Source organism: Diprion similis, chromosome 8 (assembly GCF_021155765.1).
Source record: "Diprion similis isolate iyDipSimi1 chromosome 8, iyDipSimi1.1, whole genome shotgun sequence".
Classification (NCBI taxonomy): Eukaryota; Metazoa; Arthropoda; class Insecta; order Hymenoptera; family Diprionidae; genus Diprion; species Diprion similis.
This window is the reverse complement of record NC_060112.1, coordinates 10,294,248-10,320,322: the sequence shown is the minus strand read 5'-3', so window position 1 is coordinate 10,320,322 and position 26,075 is coordinate 10,294,248. Positions and strand designations below refer to the sequence as shown.

Genomic DNA, 26,075 nt, shown 5'->3' with positions numbered 1-26,075 from the left:
ATTCGCCTCGAGGTCGACCCACCGTGTCGCACGAATTCCTTTTGTTTCACTGCAGCGGATCGGCCTTTACCGGTTTTCTGCATCAGATATCGCACCCACGACCCAGCCTGTGCCCTCAGCCCTTCTTCCTTTTATTCTCTCTCTTGCTCCTTCGGCGCTGCTGACTCCTGCGGTTCACTTGCTCACTTCGTTTTCTCTCCGGACCCAACTCGCGTCCGGGTCCATGCAGGAATTGGATTATCCGTGTTGGCGTCGGTTATTCAGAAGTCAAGATTCATTAGGTCTAAAGCCATCGAGGAGAAGCTACAGCGTCTGAGAATGGATAGAAAGTTTAGAAAGAATGGAAAACCGTTTTAAAAATTATCAGAACGTTATTCACTCCAATGATGGTATAAACCGGAATGTAAAAATATTATTACTATTATGTAATAGAAATGAATCTGAAAAGAGATTTCATAATTAATCTGATTCTCATGTTTTGGATTTATTTTGTTCACCATGAAGATCTCCACAGATCGTCTGAAAATAAAATTCACAAATAACAGATGTTTGTAAACGATTACATTTGTGCTTTACAACTCTAATATGTAATTTAAGATTTCTTGAATGGTATTCAGATAAGGTTTGAGGATCTGACGGGGGATCAAAATAAGCCAAGAAACATTAAAATCGTTTTAATCCCATAGTAAGTTTTTCATTTTATTCGTGTATATTATTATCGTTCGTGGAAATAACGTTGCTAGAGACTTCTTGACGTACTTTTTTCTCTACCTAACAACAAGTTTTGTTTCACACAGTGAATCCCATTCACCCGTGAACCTTTTGAAACTAAAAATTGCTGTTTTTTGGAACGCTTCTTCTATCCCGAGCTAGTCATTACGATATAATCTTCATAAGAACTAGATATATGTAAACACATGTATCCCATGGTTAGCAGACACCGAGTCACCGTATTTCAATCCCTCACGACCAAAACTTTCTTGGAAATCCCCCTTAATCTTGTAAATCAGATTCGCGTGACACTGCACGTAGGGGGGATTGATCGATGTCCCCGAGTCATGGATGCATGCTGGTGAATGGCAGGCGAAAGTATTCGGCAAATTGGAAACCTCGGTCTATCAGTCGTGTGCACTCTCATAAGAAACGTCGAGGAATGCACGCGACATGCAGGCGTTCTGGTGCGAGCGGAGCAACACCTGCCCAGCATGTGTGTCGGTGGTAAAACTCGGAAGTTTCACGGCTAGGGGAGTTTGAGGCGGGCGATGCGAGGACCGGGGTGGAGTTGTTATTTATTTTCCTTGTCAGGACCTATTGACAGCCTCCCTAAATCAGGAAGAGGATATCCTTGTTACTCGTAATAAAAAAAACCCGGATCCTCTAATTCTTTCCATTCACTGTCGACTCGAGTTCAGTTCCCAACAATACCACTGCGTCTTACAATTAGGGTATAACAATAATTACTCGAGGAGGCTGAACAAAATTACCTCTAATAGGACTGTATTGAGTTCGATCCCCTTGCACATCCAAGCATTGGACGTAGAATTTATTGCGAATTGGTTTGGCCTTGATAGTTCCTGATTCTTCTGCGTGCCCAAAGTCCAAGAACTCACGGTCGCTTTGTTTCACCTTTGGAATGGCATAACGGCCGAGGTAATCAGAGCCGGGGTCTATAAAATATCGAATGTCGAATATATATTGGATATCAAATATCGCTTGTACATTATGTCAAACTGAGCCTGCAAGCAAGAGAGTAAATCAATAGACCAATTCTACAAATTGTTGAACAGACTTTGAAGTGCCTTTTACAATAGTGATCGATTGCACAAAATTCACTTTCTGCATTATAACATGAAAGCCCGAAATGCCCCTATCACATCCACGAGTGCACAAAAATAATGTATTAAGCATTTTGAGTCGCACTAGGATATCGCCTTTGCAATTTACACGTGGGTTTTGGATCGACTCTAGTAGAATAAAGTTACTGCAAACTTGTTTTGAACTGAGTTTATGTGATGCCAAGATATGAAATGAAACAATTTAACCGAATTCATAGAGTCACACGTGATTTCAAATGAATATAAATAATTTCTAAAGATTCGATCTGACTTCAAGTATCGTCAAACCCTCGATTGACATTACTTTCAGCCATTCGTAATGCCCATCCACAAAAAAAAAAAAAAAACCCGCTCACCAACGTGCTTAATTTCGGTATCGTGAAGACTTCTCGTTTTTTATTATCTTAATTGAAAACACATCGCTGTGAGAGCACGCAGGCGAGCGATCAACGCCAGATTTAATCGTGATCCTGAACTCTGTACCTGGAAGAAGTGGCCAAGAGGTGAGTACTGGTCTAACGACGTCCGGCTCCGTTGCTGCAAGCCCTCGGGTCACCATGCGATATGCCAATTTCGTGTACCTCAGTTTTACCCTGGCGAGGACTTCGCTTCTCCTCTAGGTCCCTGGCGTGTAATCGAGGGGCAAGATCTCCGGGGACCTTTCGGGCGACGGACCAACCTTCGGGTATAGTGCGCTTTTATTTTCTGACTCATCCTCTCTTGGCCATTCGTTCGTCCGTTCGTTATCGGATACACGATGCCCGTAGTGCAGTGCACTGCAGTCCAGCAGCCCAGCAGCCTACTTATCGGATCCCTTCTCTCCGGCGATGGGTTCTCGATAAACGCCCGACGACTCCCTCGCGACATATCAAACAAACCAACTATACTGCCCCTGGCAATAATGTACTCACTGCCTCACCAACGCCCCCCGTGCTACGTTAGAAGAGACACCACACCAACCTCTGACATCTCATCTTGTGTCACGTGACGTCATCCAATATGTTTAGACGCGTAAACGAATACTACATTTTAGAAATACGATGTACGTAGTTTTGTTTGATTTTCTGAGATAGGTTAGATTTGAAGTTGCTCTGATTACAGCCGAAAGAAAATAGAATATTGAAAGATCCATTGGAGGTTGGTAGTCATGGGTTTTTTTACCTTATGTCGTAATACTTTTATCTCTTGAGTTAATTACTGCGGCAATTGAAATGTCCTGTAGTCACATTCAGTGCCAATAACACTTGTCGTAAAATATGATTACATATCTTTACAGACAAATGATACGAATTTGTTCTCCATAAAATAATGCCTACTTTGACGATAGCACAGATTTGTCTTTGGAAATTCATGAAGGATTAGTGAATGAGTAAACACAAAGTAATAATCCGAGGAACTGGATTTGGTCGAACTATTGAGAACAATTACTGTAATATACCTAATCATTCAAAGTGTCTGACACTAATTTTAGCTAATTAATCATAAGCAGTCGATAGATTTATACAAGCAAAAATGTTATTAGTTATTGAGGAAATTATTATATTGTTGTTATTCGTTTCATGGCTATCTCTGGTTCAGCCTCAGCAACCAGAAAACAATTCTATAACGCCTGTGAATAAGGATTCGCATGCAAGGACCATTTTGTATTCTACGTAGTTATTTTCGAAAAATGTTATTTATACGGTAAATGCTTCGTTTTTTCTGAAGTGTTATAGAGACCGTAAGAATGGAAACGAAATCGTACAGATCTATTGCTACAGTGCCTGAAATTTCATTGACCATTATTTGTCTGAAAGACTTGTCTTGTCCCTTAAAGAATTATTGCACCCTGACAGACTTTTGATCACTGGACTTGACCATAACCATTCATAAAAAATTCCATTCCATGTTGCAGGGCTTCAGGCCGAGCTTTACTACGTTCGCAGCGGTGTAATCAACGAGTATGCAATGACGTTCGTAGTCCCGGTACCAGCGCAGGTTCACAAGCTGCACTTTACATGGGAAAGTCTAGCAGGTAGACCGGTAAGTCGTTTGAAAACAATTGCACCATACTTTATAGCAAAATATGAACTGATATTCTTTGTGGCCAGGTAAATGCACGTGTGTAGGTACGGCTTGTCCCGGCCGGAACCATTCCGGGTAAAATGTATATATTTCAGCTCGTAAAGTGCAGCAGCGGTTGTGTACCCTTCGGTAATCATCCGAGCTGGCAAAACACTTCCAAGGTTCACCGTGTGGTTACACGAGCGTATATAATTCTGACGCTCCGTTCCTTGCATCATTCGTGAGCCAGGAGACCTGCATGTATTCACTCTTATCGTTAACCCAGCTATCGAAGCGTGCGCGAAACTCTGCAACACATTTTGTTCGCCGGTTCCGCGACCTGGGGAAGATGCTCACTGATGCGTACTCTGCTGCCCAATGGCGTAAAACGAATCGTAGATGGGCATCACAGAAAACCCGCTACTGTAACAATCCGGAATCTGTTAACTGCGATGAGTTTGTGGCAAAGTCGAAATGTTTTTGTGGTTTTTTTTCCGACAAATTGCAGTAAGGCTTCCGATGATCTCAGAATATGTAGCGAGGAGCGGGCGTATTCGTTAAGGAATTACTACAGCTCTCACCATCAAGGAATGGCGGACTATCCGCCCCCCAAAATTTAGGGCATGTAGCGTACCTCGCGGTGTCGGATTGACTCGTTCAGGAGGAGTTTAAAAAGAAATCCACAACCACCCGGGAGGGGACAAAGTATCGCCGCGGCTTCAGCCTCCTTCGGGTTGACACGGAAGAGTGACGAGCTGCTCGAAGACATCTGTCAGACGTCTTGACTTAACGCACGCGAGTCGGTGTCCCAAATAGCTTTAAAAGGCCCGAACTCGCGATCCTCGGTTGTTTGACCAGTGGTATTGGTACAGGACCTGCGATACACGTACACGGCACATGGTGCGACCACAGTCACTTTGACCGGAACTTGAATTCATTCGAACTGCAGTACGATGAGTGTTCTTCGCCAATTTTTACCAACTGCATTTAACGCTTGAGTTCCTCGCAGCTGAGCACTGATCTGTGCAACCGGATGTCCTTTTTTTTTTGTTGTTTTCTTCGAATCATTCTCGTCTATTGTGATCAGCGCGTGTGTGTATGTATTTATGTAGATAGATAGAAGCGGAAATTGTCGCGCTGGGACGGAGAAAAATAGAGGGCTACGAGGATATTACATTTGTACGATCAATACCATAAAAGTTGATGATTAAATTGGAGATTCTTTCATGGAAAATATTTCAAATGGTTTCTGAAGTCACATTACGCGTGTTCTCGACTTGAATTACTCGAAATGAAACTTGGAGCTGTAATGTGTTTTTTTGTGGTGGAATTTTCGTTTTAACAAAACGTAGAAGGACGATTTTGGGATTCCTTTACACGAACAGTAGATTCAGAATATTCTGAACCTTGTTGATTTAGACAAATTCTGGTTCGTGGTATTGCCTTATTTGAACTTACTTTGTATCGACATATGTATAGAATAATCTTTTGAAATAATTGCTGGATAAACTTTACGTGAGTAAAGGTGTATTACTCCAAAAGACAGAAGTTTAATACCTTCAATTCAGGGCTGTCACAAAAAAATATGGATAATATAGAACCTGGGAAAATCAGGAAATTTTACAGAATGTGACCTTGACATTTCCACTTTCCAAAAAACATATTTTTACTTCAGTCCGTAATTTTCATATTGTTTTAATTTTATCCAAACACTGTACGTCCATGTCTATTGTAGAAAATGAACTGTAAATCAAAATCGATATTTAACACAAAAAAAAAGATCACATTTCGCTTTACCGTACCTTTGAAAACAAACTTAAAAAATTTATTAGTAAACATAAAAGCGTGGTAACCCTGTTAATTGAGTTGGTCAAGTATAAAATTAGGGACTATTTAATTAAGGACTAAAATTATATAAATTTTCAATTGTTGTCAACCATTATCATTCCAGCTACCCTATACAATGTCGGTGAACATCAGCAACCCGTCGGCGCTAACCAGTTCCTTGAACATCTCTCAAGTTGGTGAAATTCCGATAGGCGGAGTGCAGACTTGGGCCTTGTCTTTAAACTGTGGGCCATACGACGCAGAGATTGATCTTGCGCTTCGCATCGACGTTTCACGGTCTCGTTATAACACAACGAGCGTAGTTCTTCGCCGGAAGAAAATATGCCTAAAGGATAACGGGTATCCTGGACCGGAAGAAGTCCTAGTCGCTGCCCCCGGTTCCAGTTCCAGTGGCCAGATATTTTACGCCTCCATAGGCTGCGCCTGCGCCTTCATTGCGGCCATATGTGTTCTCGTCATCGCGTACTATGTGAGGGACAAGAAGACCCGAAGACACAGAGATCCTCTGCAGTGAGTAATCCTGAAAAATCTGGGGATTTCGGAGAATTTATTATCATGAGAAATTTAACTTTTACATTCTCCAAACAGATTTCCTTAATTCGTTTATACACTCGCCTTGATACACTGAGTTTGGGGTATTTTTTGTGGAATATCGTAGGCCACTTTGGCAGTGCTTGGATAGGAGTAAAAATGGTTGGAAGCTTTCGACCGATGATAGACTAAATGTGCTTTTCATCTTTTGCCTCCAGAGAGTCACGGGGCCTCAGCTCTGCCTGCAGCGTGGAAAGGGGCGCGGGTGTTGGTCCAGCACAGACCTTCCTACCTCCGGAAACTCCCCCGCCTTTGTCGGCTGCTTCCACTTCCAGTTACAGGAGATTGGACGACAGACCCAGTCGAGAATTGCACGAAAGAATCCAGGAGATAACCGTTCAAAGGTTTGTTAACCGTTTATGTGTTTGGTGTTGTGACGGGATTCTCAAAACTTGAGAAACGCTGGAAGATGTAGAGACATTTTTATCAATATCCGGAATTCACATGGTTTTTTTTCTCCGCTGAATCTTATTCCCGCCTGTCATGATCCGCAAGTTACTGAAAGAGGTGTTTTGATGTCATATCATTTGTTGAGTTTGCAATGTGATCGTGAAATCAATTTATTTTTAGCGTTCTAATTCCATGAATACCACTTTTATCCCCGAGTCCGAGTGGTTGATAACTTATCACTTTGTATATTATATACGTCAGGTTTCAAGCTTGTAGGATTTCGCAAAATGTCACATGGTTCCAAATAGTTTATAGAATTTAAAAAATTTTAGAGCTTTCAGAAGATTTTATGGAATTTCAAATTATTTCAAGAGGTTTCCAATGACTAAACGAGATGTCATGAGTAATGCACACAGAGTTCCAAATGTGGTCAACCCCTCACCAAAGTCTAAAGTACTCTAAAACATTTGTATTCTATCTCCGGAGCTCAATATTACGTATCTTTCTTTAGAATATTTACTACAATTTCATTACACACAAAGTTCCAACTCAGGGCGAAAAGTGCTTTCTCAACATCTGCACATGAGTTAAGGACGATTTTTCACGTCACTGTAGAACCGCGTCGACGTAAAAGGTACAACGAGCAACGGCTCTATGCCTGAAATAAACTCTGCGTAAAGCTTCGGAACGCAATGCGTTGATCTATAGTCTTTACACGGGGCGAGGACGACGTGCACGTTGGTCTAATTTAGTCCGTTTCGAAAATAAAGGGCTGCTTGATCGATGTCGATGATCCTCGCTACGTGGAACAACTATTCGACCATCGACGCGACTCCTAGTCTGATTTATTCAATCAGTATTCTTTCCCTTCTCAAGGTGCAGAGTTCGCCTACTGAGCATTGAACTTGAGGGCACTTTTGGGCGAGTATACAGGGGCAGCTATCACGAGGAAGGTGCTCAGGCGCCGAGGGACGTTCTCGTCAAAACTGCCGCCGAACACGCCTCTCAATCACAGGTGAATATTGAGTTTCAAATATAAGTTTTATAGTAGATTAATAATGTGACAAATTTTGAGAGAGGAATGAAGTCTCATCGTTTAAGCATGATGAATTGGATCGGAATCAAACGTTAGGAAAAGAGAAAGAAAACACGTTCAAACAATCTCGAGGAATTATTTGTGCTAACTATTGTAAACGCGAATTGAAGAACATTATTACTATGTGTATAGTAGAAATTATTTGAGCAAATTCGACTAAGAAGAGGTCGAATTCTTCTTACTGAGCAAATATGTGAAGTATGATCCAACTTTGTGTTTATTTTCTGATCATTATTTGATGAATTAAAAATTATTGCAGTGATTTTATACGGAAAAATAACCTCTTATGAATAATTCAAAATGTTGTCAAATATCTTCGGATTATTGATGAAAATTTTTAAAATTTCGCACACCGTCAAAGCTCGATGTGAAGCGATCAAAAGTATCGTGATTTACTATTAATATGAAATGAAATACAGACCGAAAGTTTTCCGAAAAAGTATGTGTAAACAAATAAAACAAAGTTATTGACTAAAAATTTCCAAATCCAAGTCGCAACTCTAACGATGATCAACAAGGTCTAAATATTTGCATAATATAATTGTGCCAAATATTTGAAAACTTAAATTTTGGTCTGTGTTAATTTGCCAGAATTGCCAGAATAATCAAAATGAAATCAGGAACTCGTTTCAGGATGATTTATCAACTTGACTTCCTTCTCTCCTCAAAACTTTTTGAACCAAATCCACATTCATCACATCGACTTAAATCCACTTTAAATGACGAAACACCGTTTCTCTTTGACAGGTCGCTCTGTTGCTTCGCGAGGGCTTAGCTTTGTACGGACTCAGTCATTCGGCCCTGCTCCCAGTCTTGGGTGTCTCCATTGAAGACAGAGGTGCGCCGTTTCTGTTGTATCCACACACCGGGTACAGAAACATGAAGAGGTTTTTGGTCAGATGCAAATTAAGCAGTGAAGGCCCTCCCCGAGCTCTTACTACTCAGGGTGTCGTTGAAATGGCTCTACAGGCTGCTAAAGGCGCCCAGTACCTCCACAAAAAACGCCTCGTGCACAGAGACTTGGCCGCGAGAAACTGCGTGTAAGTATTTTCAATTTCAAACTGTCTATACGATGCGTTTGTTTTACGTATAGAGTTGAAATGTATTCACAACGATTCTTTATGGGCAATTGTAAGTTTTCGTTTGTAACTCCAGTAACTTTTCATTTTTGAATAAATATTCGCATCTTATAAATACAATATTTGATACATACCTAAAGTGCTACTATCGTGTAACGAAATCTAAAAAAGTACCGATATTAGCCTTTCAACCTCATTAATCAATAATGGCAAATTTATTAGAGGAAGATTTTGATTGTTTTTCAATTATTTCCTTCATTGGAAGTATAAATTCCTTAAAATATATCCTGATCTATTTTTTCAAATTTCAGAGTGGACGACGACTTGAGAGTCCAGATAACGGACAACGCTTTGGCTAGAGATTTGTTTCCTCAAGATTACCATTGCCTGGGTGACAATGAAAACCGACCGATCAAATGGTTAGCCATAGAGAGTCTGACAAACAAGACATTCACGACTGCTTCAGACGTGGTAAGATTCAAAAAGTCATAGTTCTAGTTAATGGAAATCACACCAAATCCGGCTACCAACTGATGACAAAAAGTGATATTTTCTTGTTTCTTAAAGTTCCATTCCGTGTGGTTCAACGTTTATATTTATTTCAGTGGGCCTTTGGCGTTCTTCTATGGGAATTGACCACCCTGGCACAGCAGCCGTACGTCGAAGTCGATCCCTTCGAAATGGCGGCGTACCTGAGGGACGGTTACAGATTGGCGCAGCCGATAAATTGTCCGGATGAACTTTTCGCCGTGATGGCATACTGCTGGGCGATGTCGGCTGACGAGAGGCCGACTTTTAGCCAGCTAATTGTATGCCTGCAAGATTTCCACACGCAGCTAACTAGATACGTCTGAGTTGACAATAAAAGGGGAAATAGGAGGGTTGAAAAACTCTGAAGAAAAAGAAGGAGAAGAAGAAGACGAAAACAATAATCAACAACAAATGTACAAATTTAGTTTGATTCCGAGAAATCTCAACACATATTGCTATATGTTCTATATATCTGTAAATATATTTTTTTCGACTAGTGTCTGTTGTAATTTTATAACGAATGACTAATTGTGGAGTCTCTTTTATGAGGCGAAGAAGTCCAGATCTGATTATCAGCTTGCGGGGCGTCAATTGACCCTGAAACTCAGGGTTAAATCGAAGAATGTCTAGGTTATCGAGAGAACGTCTAAAAATGTCTCCGAAAAACTGAAATGATAGACAAATTCGGTATACAACATCGAATGTGACAATGTAATAAGTCACCTTTAAGGTCGGGTGTGTAGAGTTTCAGATTTTTAATGTTTTCCTGTATATATGAACCACAGTGAAGTTCAGTTTGGAATTGAAAGTGATAATAATTTGCGGTTTTTATACTTAATTTAGAATTGTAATATAACTAAACGAGATGGAAGAGACTAAACAAGTATACACTATGCTCATATTCTTACACAATTTTCCGCAAACTATTATACTTGAAGGGAAATACCAACAGTCAAAGACGTTATTTCTAAACAAAAGACTATGAAACGGATTGGAAAATTGACTTTCAAGTTTCAGTTGACGCTCTGGTTTCGATGCGATGAGAGAGAAGACAATTCTTCGTTGATTGTAACTATCGCTACGCTTACGTGCACAGGATTGTATGCAACTGACTATTAATTTCCGTATCACTCATCATTCAACAACGCATCGAAAGTTCAAATTCAACATTTTCACTCGATGAGAAAAGATAAGTAATTGTGTTATAGGGATAAAAAACAATAAGTAAAAGTTTGACTGCGTTCAAGTTATTGAAGTAAATTCAGTGCACGTGAATTATAAGCATACCTATGATATACGTATACGTAATTAAATTAAGAAAAAAAAAAGAAAAGATTTTTACTGTTGACAGCTCATCACTGCCAATATTTTGAAAATTTATTTTACTATTCATGCAAATCAAAGAGAGTAGATGATAAATGAAAATAAACACTTAAGACTAGATTACAGATGTGTATATGAGAATTTCGCATACCGCTTTGCTCGTGAACAAAAAAAATATGAACGTTCGATGTGCCAATTTTTGTACTTTTGTATATATTTATCATAACCTAAGGACCTTTGTAAATAGAAAAATACATATTATAACTTTACGTTTACTAATTAACGTAACTACGCGGTGATTACAATAAATGTGTTATTGTCTCTGTAAACGACGTCATTTTTTTCTGTTTGGTTTTATTTCGTTTACGTGAGTCATTATTCGCATAAATCAATAAGAATTCCCTACCATATTCTAGTAATAAGTACTCGATAATAACTCACTCACTTGAGGATAAAATAGCTAGAAAAAGAACGTTCACGAAGGAATCATTCGTCAAGCTATGAAATATGTCTTGTCTGAGCTCCCAACCCTGTAATTCATATCTGGTGGGCGGGTCGGGTAACAAAATTGATGGTATTTCAGTGACGTCTTGTTTAAAATGACAAATGACAAACGTCCTTTGAAATCGGATATCAAACGAAATTTATTCTCAAAAGGATCGTGACATCTGCAGCCGAGTTAAAAATGAGAAGGGAACTAGCACATGCTTCATTTTCTCTTTTCCTTTTTTTCCGTCCCTTTTCTATTTTCTTACACGTGATGCCGTATGATGCTTTAATGTGGTAAACGATTAGAAGTCCATTCCTGGTTTGGAAATGTGCTAAAAATTCAAATTTGAAATCAATTTTTATGAATTCTCTGTTGAAAACTAAAGGTAAGAAATTTATATCCGATAAACTATGGGTAAAAAATAAGAAAAGGTTAGTAACAAGTGAGTTGTATTCTTGCTGCAAACGTTTTTGTTTTCTACAAATCAAATTACCTAATCGAACTGAATATTGACTGTTTCAAAAAAATTAAAGGACCTGCTTAGGAATTTTTTAAAGTTAATAGTGAATTAGAAATATCATGTATTATTGTATACTTGATCAAACTTCTGTTAGCAAATGTCAGCTTTGCGCACTTTTTGTAAATAAGAGAATCTATTTAGAAATAATATTCTCAAGAATCTAAGCTTTAGTCTTGAGAAAGTCCTGGGAGAGTTCAAAAACTCTGTGTGTCAATTGATTGCACACATTGTTATGACGTTGCGATAAAAACCGTAAATAGTTGTACGCAATTTTCGGCAACGCAATTCAAAACAGTTAAATATTATATCACGATCTGCTCACTAGTCATACATCCAGATCTTCGCAGCTCATAAATATGATAATTAGATGAATCCTAAATTTGCGACTATCTCGTGATAAAATCCATAAAAACTATGAATTTTTGTGCAAATGATCTCCATAAAGCAACTACTGATAAGAAATAAAGTAACGAAAGGAAGGGAAGACGGGAAGCGGGATCCTATATTCGTGCCGTAATACACTTACGGATGGGAGCTTTCGAAGCATGAATTAAATCATCAAACGCACAACACGTCGAGTGTCAAAGAATGAGATAAGCGCGTCGGAGGTTCCCGTGTTTAGAAATCGTACAACGAGCAGTTACGGCTTGTGATGTGTTTACTTCTACATGAAACGGCCATCAATCTATGGATATATTCGAGCCGTCATTACCAGCTGACATTTCGCCAATGCTCATGCTTCGATTAGTCACGGAACATTAGCCACAGTTCTTTATCAACTAGGCCCCTCTGCAATTCATGGGCCTTGGGAATGGCCAGGCCAACAGGAAGTTCGAACGTGTGAAAAACCTCCACTGTTGATCCACTCTCAGCTGCATTACAAATTGGTGGGAAATTATTTCGAGAATTTTGCGTATCTCTTTGAAAACATCATTCAGGAATTACGTCAAGTCGATAAAGTGAAGTAATTTAACTGAAAAGGCTAGTTGTTGATTGTCTTTTATATTACTTTTGCAGATCTAATTTTAATGGTGATCTAATTTTTATTTTTGGGAAATCAATGGAACGAGAAAGAAGAAAAAAATTAGCATTTATAAATAGTCGAGAAAAAGAGAGAAAATGTTTTTCAAGTTTTTACAATCCATTAACACTTGTGAGACATTTTTTTAACGATATTTAAGCTAAACAATATCTAAATCTGACCAAAGATCAGAGTTTACTTTTTCCGCTTTAGACTCTGGAGTTTTTAGATATTTTTCAAATATTTTTAGTGTACACTACAACGTATCCAAGTTGCGGCCAGATCAAAATGTCAACCTATTCAAAAAGCTGGTCAAAATTTGGTGGATCATCCCAGATTTAGTGATTTATACAAAAAAATCTCTTCAGACAAACTGTGAGCGGCTAAAATGACGTTGCAAGTGGTGACCGTCATTTTGAGAATACGATTCGATTGACATTGAAACGAAGCAACTCATGTGAGATGCAGAAAGACACACGCGTGTCGCTTCTTATGCGGACTCAGCCCCAAGCAGGGCAATTATATGAGAGCCGAAACGTGACCGATGGCATGAGGTACAAAGTATAATGTACATACATACCTCTATTATAACGAGGAGATGAAAGAGGAGCGGTCATCGAACGTGGCTATCGAAACGTGACTCTGATTTGTGGCCGAGGTTCTGCGGTTATTTTATCTCCAAATAATAAACATAATCCATATCCGCAGGCGGCGTCCGATGCGATACATTTCAATGGGTGTTATAGTATCAGTAAGTGCATGTGCGATGCTCAAGGTGAATGTTGATTCTCACTTGTACCATTAACTCAACTACCTGAAGGATATTTTTTGACCGAAAATAGCCCCCGTATACTTGAGACTGTACGTAAGGTCTAACGCGTGGGTCACGAATGTTTAACAATATTCTCACGAATTTATACTCGCTTACGCTAAAAAATCAATCTCACGTATCTTGGCCTTCGAACACTGGCAGTAGAAGGTTCGGGTGTTCCGAACAAATTTGTTCATTAACCGACGTCGATATCGTGGATGCGGATCACTTCGGTCGATTTTACACATTATGGAAATTCGAGACATGAGGATATTTTGTTTCGACGGTAAAATACTACTTTGACTGTGATAATTTTGGAATTAGAGTGTGCTGAAGTCTCTTTGAGGGATTTTACACATTACAACATGACATTAATGAGGTATAAAGTGAAGTATACTGTGGATTACTGAACTTGTCAGGCAGTTCTCGCCTAAATACCGGATTAGAATATTGAGAAAAACATAATTTTGAATTAAATTGATTCAAATTTCTCACAAATGAGAATTCGCTTGCACCTTTTTTACAGTCACGTGGAATTCTAAGTAATTTCAATGCTGTATTATGTAGTGGATATTTTTATCCAGATTAGGACAAGTTATTTGTTCGTTCACGTAATCATCTAGATGTCATGAAGGATAGTTACTTATGCAATTATCTCTGCAGAATGTAGAAGTTTTCTTGCTTTCGTTGATATGGTAGTCACAGGCATGATGATAAAAACGATAGATTATTGATACACCGATAAAAAAAAAGTGTAGATCTAACTGGAAAGTATTTGCTACTGAGAAATAGAAATGTTATGATTACTATATACGCGTAAATGTTTCTTGGGGTGACGGGAGATTGGGTAAGATCAACTGGACAGAATAGGTGTTTTTGAAAAAACAAAAGATTTGGTCTGGTAAAGTGAGAATTGATTTATTCAGCATTTTTGTTTTTTTCATACACCAAACAAAACACATTTATTTCCAAAGCTCATTTTTTTCGGTGTAGAAGATATTATATGCATTCTTTCAGAAAACAATGATGCTGCACCCGTTGTTATAAAATTACATCGACCTTTTGATACGAAATGGCTCACAATCAGCGAATGTGTTTAATGCGACAACATGCGTGGGGGTGCGATGCAAGTGTATTGTATGCGATATGTATGAGATTGTGTCAGTACCATTTGATGTAACCCGAATGAAAATAAAAGAATACGTATAGACTTGCTGGTCTTCCCCCAACTATTTTTGAGATAAGGTTTTCATTGCCTTTTCAGGGTTCCTTGGTCCAATTACTCTAAAAAAAATCATTCAATTTGATTTCGCGACAGAAAGTTTCCGGCCCCAAAAACATAAAAAAGGTAAGTTGAACTCTTAAGATTTTTTAAGGCAAAAAAATTACGATGTCCGCGAATAGTAAGATTGATCTCTTGAAACCCTCGGGTGACGTAATTTTGCGGTAGGAATCAAACAATCATGGTCCGCAATCGCTGCGAGCAGCGTGTGAAAAGTTGCAGCCCAAAGACGAGAAGTTTCCTCGGTATCTCGTCAGCTGTTGCTCCCACCAGGTTTTGAATGCCTTTCCTAGCGTCCGAAAAATGTCAAAAGGGTCAGTCAGTTTGATTCCGGAACCAGAAGTTTTCCGCCCGAAAATCGCCGGGGAAGGATGGTTAACCCCTTTGGATTTTTTGTGAAGATTGCATCGATTTTGAAAAGTGCTGCGATTGATTCGGTGAGGCACTATTCCGACGTAATTTTGCGAGAGGAATCGATTAAAAGCAGTCCCAATACGCTGCGAGCAACGCCTGAGGAGTTACGGGCAAAAAACTGCTTATTTTCGTCCTCATTTCTCTGCTGTCGGTCCTACGCTCTTTTTCATGTGTTTTTTGAGTTCCTGGGGGTCGATTTACTCCGGAAAGAGTCATACAAATCGATTCCAGCATGAAAAATTTTCGGCTCCGGAAATGAGGAAAAAACTAAGGCTAACCCCTTTGGATTTTTGGCAAAAATTTCGACGAGTTTGAAAAGTGCTGCAATTAATTCTTTAAGGCACTATTCCGACGTAATTTTGCGAGAGGAATCGATTAAGCGCAGTCCCAATACGCTGCGAGCAACGCCTGAGAAGTTACGGGCGAAAAACTGCTTATTTTTGTCCTCATTTCTCTGCTGTTGGTCCTACGCTCTTTTTCATGTGTTTTTTGAGTTCCTGGGGGTCGATTTACTCCGGAAAGGGTCATACAAATCGATTCCAGCATGAAAAATTTTCGGCTCTGGAAATGAGGAAAAAACTAAGGCTAACCCCTTTGGATTTTTGGCAAAAATTTCGACGAGTTTGAAAAGTGCTGCAATTAATTTTTTAAGGCACTATTCCGACGTAATTTTGCGAGAGGAATCGATTAAGCGCAGTCCCAATACGCTGCGAGCAACGCCTGAGAAGTTACGGGCGAAAAACTGCTTATTTTCGTCCTCATTTCTCTGCTGTTGGTCCTACGCTCTTTTTCATGTGTTTTTTGAGTTCCTGGGGGTCGATTTACTCCGGAAAGAGTCATACAAATCGATTCCAGCATGAAAAATTTTCGGCTCCGGAAATGAGGAAAAAACTAAGGCTAACCCCTTTGGATTTTTGGCAAAAATTTCGACGAGTTTGAAAAGTGCTGCAATTGATTCTTTAAGGCACTATTCCGACGTAATTTTGCGAGAGGAATCGATTAAGCGCAGTCCCAATACGCTGCGAGCAACGCCTGAGAAGTTACGGGCGAAAAACTGCTTATTTTTGTCCTCATTTCTCTGCTGTTGGTCGTACGCTCTTTTTGATGTGTTTTTTGAGTTCCTGGGGGTCGATTTACTCCGGAAAGGGTCATACAAATCGATTCCAGCATGAAAAATTCTCGGCTCCGGAAATGAGGAAAAAACTAAGGCTAACCCCTTTGGTTTTTTGGCAAAAATTTCGACGAGTTTGAAAAGTGCTGCAATTAATTCTTTCAAGCACTATTCCGACGTAATTTTGCGAGAGGAATCGATTAAGCGCAGTCCCAATACGCTGCGAGCAACGCCTGAGAAGTTACGGGCGAAAAACTGCTTATTTTTGTCCTCATTTCTCTGCTGTTGGTCCTACGCTCTTTTTGATGTGTTTTTTAAGTTCCTGGGGGTCGATTTACTCCGGAAAGGGTCATACAAATCGATTCCAGCATGAAAAATTTTCGGCTCCGGAAATGAGGGAAAAACTAAGGCTAACCCCTTTGGTTTTTTGGCAAAAATTTCGACGAGTTTGAAAAGTGCTGCAATTAATTCTTTGAGGTACTATTCCGACGTAATTTTGCGAGAGGAATCGATTAAGCGCAGTCCCAATACGCTGCGAGCAACGCCTGAGAAGTTACGGGCGAAAAACTGCTTATTTTCGTCCTCATTTCTCTGCTGTTGGTCCTACGCTCTTTTTCATGTGTTTTTTGAGTTCCTGGGGGTCGATTTACTCCGGAAAGGGTCATACAAATCGATTCCAGCATGAAAAATTTTCGGCTCCGGAAATGAGGAAAAAACTAAGGCTAACCCCTTTGGATTTTTGGCAAAAATTTCGACGAGTTTGAAAAGTGCTGCAATTAATTCTTTAAAGCACTATTCCGACGTAATTTTGCGAGAGGAATCGATTAAGCGCAGTCCCAATACGCTGCGAGCAACGCCTGAGAAGTTACGGGCGAAAAACTGCTTATTTTTGTCCTCATTTCTCTGCTGTTGGTCGTACGCTCTTTTTTATGTGTTTTTTAAGTTCCTGGGGGTCGATTTACTCCGGAAAGGGTCATACAAATCGATTCCAGCATGAAAAATTTTCGGCTCCGGAAATGAGGAAAAAACTAAGGCTAACCCCTTTGGATTTTTGGCAAAAATTTCGACGAGTTTGAAAAGTGCTGCAATTAATTCTTTAAGGCACTATTCCGACGTAATTTTGCGAGAGGAATCGATTAAGCGCAGTCCCAATACGCTGCGAGCAACGCCTGAGAAGTTACGGGCGAAAAACTGCTTATTTTCGTCCTCATTTCTCTGCTGTTGGTCCTACGCTCTTTTTCATGTGTTTTTTGAGTTCCTGGGGGTCGATTTACTCCGGAAAGGGTCATACAAATCGATTCCAGCATGAAAAATTTTCGGCTTCGGAAATGAGGAAAAAACTAAGGCTAACCCCTTTGGTTTTTTGGCAAAAATTTCGACGAGTTTGAAAAGTGCTGCAATTATTTCTTTAAAGCACTATTTCGACGTAATTTCGCGAGAGGAATCGATTAAGCGCAGTCCCAATACGCTGCGAGCAACGCCTGAGAAGTTACGGGCGAAAAACTGCTTATTTTCGTCCTCATTTCTCTGCTGTTGGTCCTACGCTCTTTTTCATGTGTTTTTTGAGTTCCTGGGGGTCGATTTACTCCGGAAAGGGTCATACAAATCGATTCCAGCATGAAAAATTCTCGGCTCCGGAAATGAGGAAAAAACTAAGGCTAACCCCTTTGGTTTTTTGGCAAAAATTTCGACGAGTTTGAAAAGTGCTGCAATTAATTCTTTAAGGCACTATTCCGACGTAATTTTGCGAGAGGAATCGATTAAGCGCAGTCCCAATACGCTGCGAGCAACGCCTGAGAAGTTACGGGCGAAAAACTGCTTATTTTCGTCCTCATTTCTCTGCTGTTGGTCCTACGCTCTTTTTCATGTGTTTTTTGAGTTCCTGGGGGTCGATTTACTCCGGAAAGGGTCATACAAATCGATTCCAGCATGAAAAATTCTCGGCTCCGGAAATGAGGAAAAAACTACGGCTAACCCCTTTGGTTTTTTGGCAAAAATTTCGACGAGTTTGAAAAGTGCTGCAATTAATTCTTTGAGGTACTATTCCGACGTAATTTTGCGAGAGGAATCGATTAAGCGCAGTCACAATACGCTGCGAGCAACGCCTGAGAAGTTACGGGCGAAAAACTGCTTATTTTCGTCCTCATTTCTCTGCTGTTGGTCCTACGCTCTTTTTTATGTGTTTTTTAAGTTCCTGGGGGTCGATTTACTCCGGAAAGGGTCATACAAATCGATTCCAGCATGAAAAATTTTCGGCTCCGGAAATGAGGGAAAAACTAAGGCTAACCCCTTTGGTTTTTTGGCAAAAATTTCGACGAGTTTGAAAAGTGCTGCAATTAATTCTTTAAGGCACTATTCCGACGTAATTTTGCGAGAGGAATCGATTAAGCGCAGTCCCAATACGCTGCGAGCAACGCCTGAGAAGTTACGGGCGAAAAACTGCTTATTTTCGTCCTCATTTCTCTGCTGTTGGTCCTACGCTCTTTTTCATGTGTTTTTTGAGTTCCTGGGGGTCGATTTACTCCGGAAAGGGTCATACAAATCGATTCCAGCATGAAAAATTTTCGGCTTCGGAAATGAGGAAAAAACTAAGGCTAACCCCTTTGGTTTTTTGGCAAAAATTTCGACGAGTTTGAAAAGTGCTGCAATTATTTCTTTAAAGCACTATTTCGACGTAATTTTGCGAGAGGAATCGATTAAGCGCAGTCCCAATACGCTGCGAGCAACGCCTGAGAAGTTACGGGCGAAAAACTGCTTATTTTCGTCCTCATTTCTCTGCTGTTGGTCCTACGCTCTTTTTCATGTGTTTTTTGAGTTCCTGGGGGTCGATTTACTCCGGAAAGGGTCATACAAATCGATTCCAGCATGAAAAATTTTCGGCTCCGGAAATGAGGAAAAAACTAAGGCTAACCCCTTTGGATTTTTGGCAAAAATTTCGACGAGTTTGAAAAGTGCTGCAATTAATTCTTTAAAGCACTATTCCGACGTAATTTTGCGAGAGGAATCGATTAAGCGCAGTCCCAATACGCTGCGAGCAACGCCTGAGAAGTTAAGGGCGAAAAACTGCTTATTTTTGTCCTCATTTCTCTGCTGTTTGTCCTACGCTCTTTTTCATGTGTTTTTTGAGTTCCTGGGGGTCGATTTACTCCGGAAAGGGTCATACAAATCGATTCCAGCATGAAAAATTCTCGGCTCCGGAAATGAGGAAAAAACTAAGGCTAACCCCTTTGGTTTTTTGGCAAAAATTTCGACGAGTTTGAAAAGTGCTGCAATTAATTCTTTCAAGCACTATTCCGACGTAATTTTGCGAGAGGAATCGATTAAGCGCAGTCCCAATACGCTGCGAGCAACGCCTGAGAAGTTACGGGCGAAAAACTGCTTATTTTTGTCCTCATTTCTCTGCTGTTGTCCTACGCTCTTTTTCATGTGTTTTTTGAGTTCCTGGGGGTCGATTTACTCCGGAAAGGGTCATACAAATCGATTCCAGCATGAAAAATTTTCGGCTCCGGAAATGAGGAAAAAACTAAGGCTAACCCCTTTGGATTTTTGGCAAAAATTTCGACGAGTTTGAAAAGTGCTGCAATTAATTCTTCAAAGCACTATTCCGACGTAATTTTGCGAGAGGAATCGATTAAGCGCAGTCCCAATACGCTGCGAGCAACGCCTGAGAAGTTACGGGCGAAAAACTGCTTATTTTTGTCCTCATTTCTCTGCTGTTGGTCGTACGCTCTTTTTTATGTGTTTTTCAAGTTCCTGGGGGTCGATTTACTCCGGAAAGGGTCATACAAATCGATTCCAGCATGGAAAATTTTCGGCTCCGGAACTGAGGAAAAAACTAAGGCTAACCCCTTTGGTTTTTTGGCAAAAATTCCGACGAGTTTGAAAAGTGCTGCAATTAATTCTTTAAAGCACTATTCCGACGTAATTTTGCGGGAGGAATCGATTAAGCGCAGTCCCAATACGCTGCGAGCAACGCCTGAGAAGTTACGGGCGAAAAACTGCTTATTTTTGTCCTCATTTCTCTGCTGTTGGTCCTACGCTCTTTTTCATGTGTTTTTTGAGTTCCTGGGGGTCGATTTACTCCGGAAAGGGTCATACAAATCGATTCCAGCATGAAAAATTTTCGGCTCCGGAAATGAGGAAAAAACTAAGGCTAACCCCTTTGGATTTTTGGCAAAAATTTCGACGAGTTTGAAAAGTGCTGCAATTAATTCTTCAAAGCACTATTCCGACGTAATTTTGCGAGAGGAATCGATTAAGCGCAGTCCCAATACGCTGCGAGCAACGCCTGAGAAGTTACGGGCGAAAAACTGCTTATTTTTGTCCTCATTTCTCTGCTGTTGGTCGTACGCTCTTTTTTATGTGTTTTTCAAGTTCCTGGGGGTCGATTTACTCCGGAAAGGGTCATACAAATCGATTCCAGCATGAAAAATTTTCGGCTCCGGAACTGAGGAAAAAACTAAGGCTAACCCCTTTGGTTTTTTGGCAAAAATTCCGACGAGTTTGAAAAGTGCTGCAATTAATTCTTTAAAGCACTATTCCGACGTAATTTTGCGGGAGGAATCGATTAAGCGCAGTCCCAATACGCTGCGAGCAACGCCTGAGAAGTTACGGGCGAAAAACTGCTTATTTTCGTCCTCATTTCTCTGCTGTTGGTCCTACGCTCTTTTTCATGTGTTTTTTGAGTTCCTGGGGGTCGATTTACTCCGGAAAGGGTCATACAAATCGATTCCAGCATGAAAAATTTTCGGCTCCGGAAATGAGGAAAAAACTAAGGCTCACCCCTTTGGATTTTTGGCAAAAATTTCGACGAGTTTGAAAAGTGCTGCAATTAATTCTTTCAAGCTCTATTCCGACGTAATTTTGCGAGAGGAATCGATTAAGCGCAGTCCCAATACGCTGCGAGCAACGCCTGAGAAGTTACGGGCGAAAAACTGCTTATTTTCGTCCTCATTTCTCTGCTGTTGGTCCTACGCTCTTTTTCATGTGTTTTTTGAGTTCCTGGGGGTCGATTTACTCCGGAAAGGGTCATACAAATCGATTCCAGCATGAAAAATTCTCGGCTACGGAAATGAGGAAAAAACTAAGGCTAACCCCTTTGGTTTTTTGGCAAAAATTTCGACGAGTTTGAAAAGTGCTGCAATTAATTCTTTCAAGCACTATTCCGACGTAATTTTGCGAGAGGAATCGATTAAGCGCAGTCCCAATACGCTGCGAGCAACGCCTGAGAAGTTACGGGCGAAAAACTGCTTATTTTTGTCCTCATTTCTCTGCTGTTGGTCCTACGCTCTTTTTCATGTGTTTTTTGAGTTCCTGGGGGTCGATTTACTCCGGAAAGGGCCATACAAATCGATTCCAGCATGAAAAATTCTCGGCTCCGGAAATGAGGAAAAAACTAAGGCTAACCCCTTTGGTTTTTTGGCAAAAATTTCGACGAGTTTGAAAAGTGCTGCAATTAATTCTTTAACGCACTATTCCGACGTAATTTTGCGAGAGGAATCGATTAAGCGCAGTCCCAATACGCTGCGAGCAACGCCTGAGAAGTTACGGGCGAAAAACTGCTTATTTTCGTCCTCATTTCTCTGCTGTTGGTCCTACGCTCTTTTTCATGTGTTTTTTGAGTTCCTGGGGGTCGATTTACTCCGGAAAGGGTCATACAAATCGATTCCAGCATGAAAAATTTTCGGCTCCGGAAATGAGGAAAAAACTAAGGCTTACCCCTTTGGATTTTTGGCAAAAATTTCGACGAGTTTGAAAAGTGCTGCAATTAATTCTTTCAAGCACTATTCCGACGTAATTTTGCGAGAGGAATCGATTAAGCGCAGTCCCAATACGCTGCGAGCAACGCCTGAGAAGTTACGGGCGAAAAACTGCTTATTTTCGTCCTCATTTCTCTGCTGTTGGTCCTACGCTCTTTTTCATGTGTTTTTTGAGTTCCTGGGGGTCGATTTACTCCGGAAAGGGTCATACAAATCGATTCCAGCATGAAAAATTTTCGGCTCCGGAAATGAGGAAAAAACTAAGGCTAACCCCTTTGGATTTTTGGCAAAAATTTCGACGAGTTTGAAAAGTGCTGCAATTAATTCTTCAAAGCACTATTCCGACGTAATTTTGCGAGAGGAATCGATTAAGCGCAGTCCCAATACGCTGCGAGCAACGCCTGAGAAGTTACGGGCGAAAAACTGCTTATTTTTGTCCTCATTTCTCTGCTGTTGGTCGTACGCTCTTTTTTATGTGTTTTTCAAGTTCCTGGGGGTCGATTTACTCCGGAAAGGGTCATACAAATCGATTCCAGCATGAAAAATTTTCGGCTCCGGAACTGAGGAAAAAACTAAGGCTAACCCCTTTGGTTTTTTGGCAAAAATTCCGACGAGTTTGAAAAGTGCTGCAATTAATTCTTTAAAGCACTATTCCGACGTAATTTTGCGGGAGGAATCGATTAAGCGCAGTCCCAATACGCTGCGAGCAACGCCTGAGAAGTTACGGGCGAAAAACTGCTTATTTTCGTCCTCATTTCTCTGCTGTTGGTCCTACGCTCTTTTTCATGTGTTTTTTGAGTTCCTGGGGGTCGATTTACTCCGGAAAGGGTCATACAAATCGATTCCAGCATGAAAAATTTTCGGCTCCGGAAATGAGGAAAAAACTAAGGCTAACCCCTTTGGATTTTTGGCAAAAATTTCGACGAGTTTGAAAAGTGCTGCAATTAATTCTTCAAAGCACTATTCCGACGTAATTTTGCGAGAGGAATCGATTAAGCGCAGTCCCAATACGCTGCGAGCAACGCCTGAGAAGTTACGGGCGAAAAACTGCTTATTTTTGTCCTCATTTCTCTGCTGTTGGTCGTACGCTCTTTTTTATGTGTTTTTCAAGTTCCTGGGGGTCGATTTACTCCGGAAAGGGTCATACAAATCGATTCCAGCATGAAAAATTTTCGGCTCCGGAACTGAGGAAAAAACTAAGGCTAACCCCTTTGGTTTTTTGGCAAAAATTTCGACGAGTTTGAAAAGTGCTGCAATTAATTCTTTAACGCACTATCCCGACGTAATTTTGCGAGAGGAATCGATTAAGCGCAGTCCCAATACGCTGCGAGCAACGCCTGAGAAGTTACGGGCGAAAAACTGCTTATTTTCGTCCTCATTTCTCTGCTGTTGGTCCTACGCTCTTCTTCATGTGTTTTTTGAGTTCCTGGGGGTCGATTTACTCCGGAAAGGGTCATACAAATCGATTCCAGCATGAAAAATTTTCGGCTCCGGAAATGAGGAAAAAACTAAGGCTTACCCCTTTGGATTTTTGGCAAAAATTTCGACGAGTTTGAAAAGTGCTGCAATTAATTCTTTCAAGCACTATTCCGACGTAATTTTGCGAGAGGAATCGATTAAGCGCAGTCCCAATACGCTGCGAGCAACGCCTGAGAAGTTACGGGCGAAAAACTGCTTATTTTCGTCCTCATTTCTCTGCTGTTGGTCCTACGCTCTTTTTCATGTGTTTTTTGAGTTCCTGGGGGTCGATTCACTCCGGAAAGGGTCATACAAATCGATTCCAGCATGAAAAATTTTCGGCTCCGGAAATGAGGAAAAAACTAAGGCTAACCCCTTTGGATTTTTGGCAAAAATTTCGACGAGTTTGAAAAGTGCTGCAATTAATTCTTTAAGGCACTATTCCGACGTAATTTTGCGAGAGGAATCGATTAAGCGCAGTCCCAATACGCTGCGAGCAACGCCTGAGAAGTTACGGGCGAAAAACTGCTTATTTTCGTTCTCATTTCTCTGCTGTCTGTCCTACGCTCTTTTTCATGTGTTTTTTGAGTTCCTGGGGGTCGATTCACTCCGGAAAGGGTCATACAAATCGATCCCAGCATGAAAAATTTTCGGCTCCGGAAATGAGGAAAAAACTAAGGCTAACCCCTTCGGATTTTTTGCGAAAATTATACGGATTTCGAAAAGTGTTCTTATTGATCCGTCAAGGCACTATCTTATCCTAATTTTGCGAGAGAAAACGATTGATTGCAGTCTGAATGCGCTGCGAACAACGGATCAAAAGCTACTGCCGAACAACGAATGCGAAATAATTTTGTCAGTCATTCAGTTTCTGATCTTCTTTACGGTATTTCCTTGCCGTTAGTCTTACGCTTCTCTTGGTGCGTTCTCTGCGTTTATGGGGATTAAATTAGTCTAGAACGGGTTATTCCAATCGATTCGAGGACCAAAAGTTTCATACTTAAACATCACCCAAAAAAGAAGGAACCCTCCGGATTATTTGAGGCAAAAAATTAACGATTTCTACTCCTTGTAGAATTGATACCCTACGGCGACGTAATTTTGCGAGAAGAATCGATTGGGCATGGGACGGAATCCCTACGAGCAGTGGGTGAGAAGTTAGAGCCCAAACACGAAAGACTGTCTCCAGATCTCCTAAGCTGTTGCTGAGAAGACGCGAAAACATGGGACTTCAAGCAATAACGTTTCTGATAAAGTGGGTGAGGAAAATGACAAACGCACATGGAATTTTTTCGTTCTGTCTTACTCAATATGTATTTGTGCCAGTACAATTGTTTGGGTGTCAGTGTGAAGTATCTTACCAAGTAGCCTGCATATAATAATAAATACAATGTCAAAAGAAATATCAAAATATTAGGAATGCTGTATGAGTCACTGATTATTGTAGTTCGTAAGTATTACTCAAGTATTGGCCAACGTTTACGTGCAATGCATCTGTCAGAATACAATGTGTATGATATTGCGTAATTCTATTTGATGTAACCTGAAACAAAATAAATAAATACATATCAAATTGCGTTTTTTTTCCAACTGTCCCTTTTACAAGTTTTCAATTGAATGTTCTCGTGTACTCGGGGTCCAATTAGTCTAGAACATGTCATTACAGTCGATTCCCCGAGACAAAGTTTTTGTTTCCAAAATCGCCACCAAATTATCCGATTTAGAATAACGATAGGATGCAATCATTGACACACGAATTCATCGTAATTTTATGAAGGAGATCGATTGCGTGAAGTTAGGAGTCGCTGTTTCCAGAAGGTTAAAAGTTAGACGTACGGACAACATAAGATCATACCAGGTTTTCCAAGTGGCGCGGAAGACTCATGCCAAACCGGAGCCTCAATGTTCGAGTTTTACTCCATTCGATGTACCCCAATATTAGTACAATCGTTAGAGTTTCAGTGTATAGTATTGCAACAAGTAGTCAAATAGTATTGAAGACAAGATCACCCAGAAATTCAGTAGAAAAAAATTGATTGAATAGTCAAGAAAAAGTCGAATTCTCACGTACGGAAAAAAGAGTGCAATAAACATCACCTCAAGTAGAAAGTTAAGAATGTCGTAGGATATGGTTATCATTGTAGTTTTCAAGTATTGCTTAAATGAGGAGTTGATTTTATCGTGACATCACGTTGTCTCTATGAATTAAAAGATCAAGTGAATCCATTTGAAAGGCTCATATTGCAGGATAAAACTATTCAGCTAATCTGCAGTATTGGTTATATTTGATCAAAATTAGAGTATCACATAACGTGCGAATAAAATTGCGTAAGTACATTCAAGTAGGATCAAAATTACCCAAAGGAAAAACGAGTCGGAATAGACGAATAAACATCTCCAAGAACCAGCTGTCTCGAAAGTTGCGCAACACGCACACGGTACGTTTATATATTGCTTATCTATACATATATAT

The 26,075-nt window shown here is 40.3% G+C and overlaps 1 protein-coding gene across 2 annotated transcripts in view; it reads left to right on the top strand.

The window, feature by feature from the left end:
* Positions 1-10,079, top strand: part of LOC124409303 (tyrosine-protein kinase Dnt-like) — a 28,580-nt gene extending 18,501 nt beyond the window's left edge. The window contains exons 2-8 of one of the 2 annotated variants that reach the window (XM_046886841.1): positions 3,730-3,857; positions 5,830-6,236; positions 6,476-6,661; positions 7,590-7,722; positions 8,551-8,843; positions 9,194-9,353; positions 9,488-10,079. In XM_046886841.1, the coding sequence (XP_046742797.1) occupies positions 3,730-3,857; positions 5,830-6,236; positions 6,476-6,661; positions 7,590-7,722; positions 8,551-8,843; positions 9,194-9,353; positions 9,488-9,736 (1,556 nt within the window). In that variant the 3' untranslated portion in view covers positions 9,737-10,079. Of the gene's footprint in view, positions 1-3,729; positions 3,858-5,829; positions 6,237-6,475; positions 6,662-7,583; positions 7,723-8,550; positions 8,844-9,193; positions 9,354-9,487 lie in introns of both variants that reach the window. The other variant, XM_046886840.1, reaches the window with a different exon arrangement.
* Positions 10,080-26,075: the final 15,996 nt, after the last annotated feature.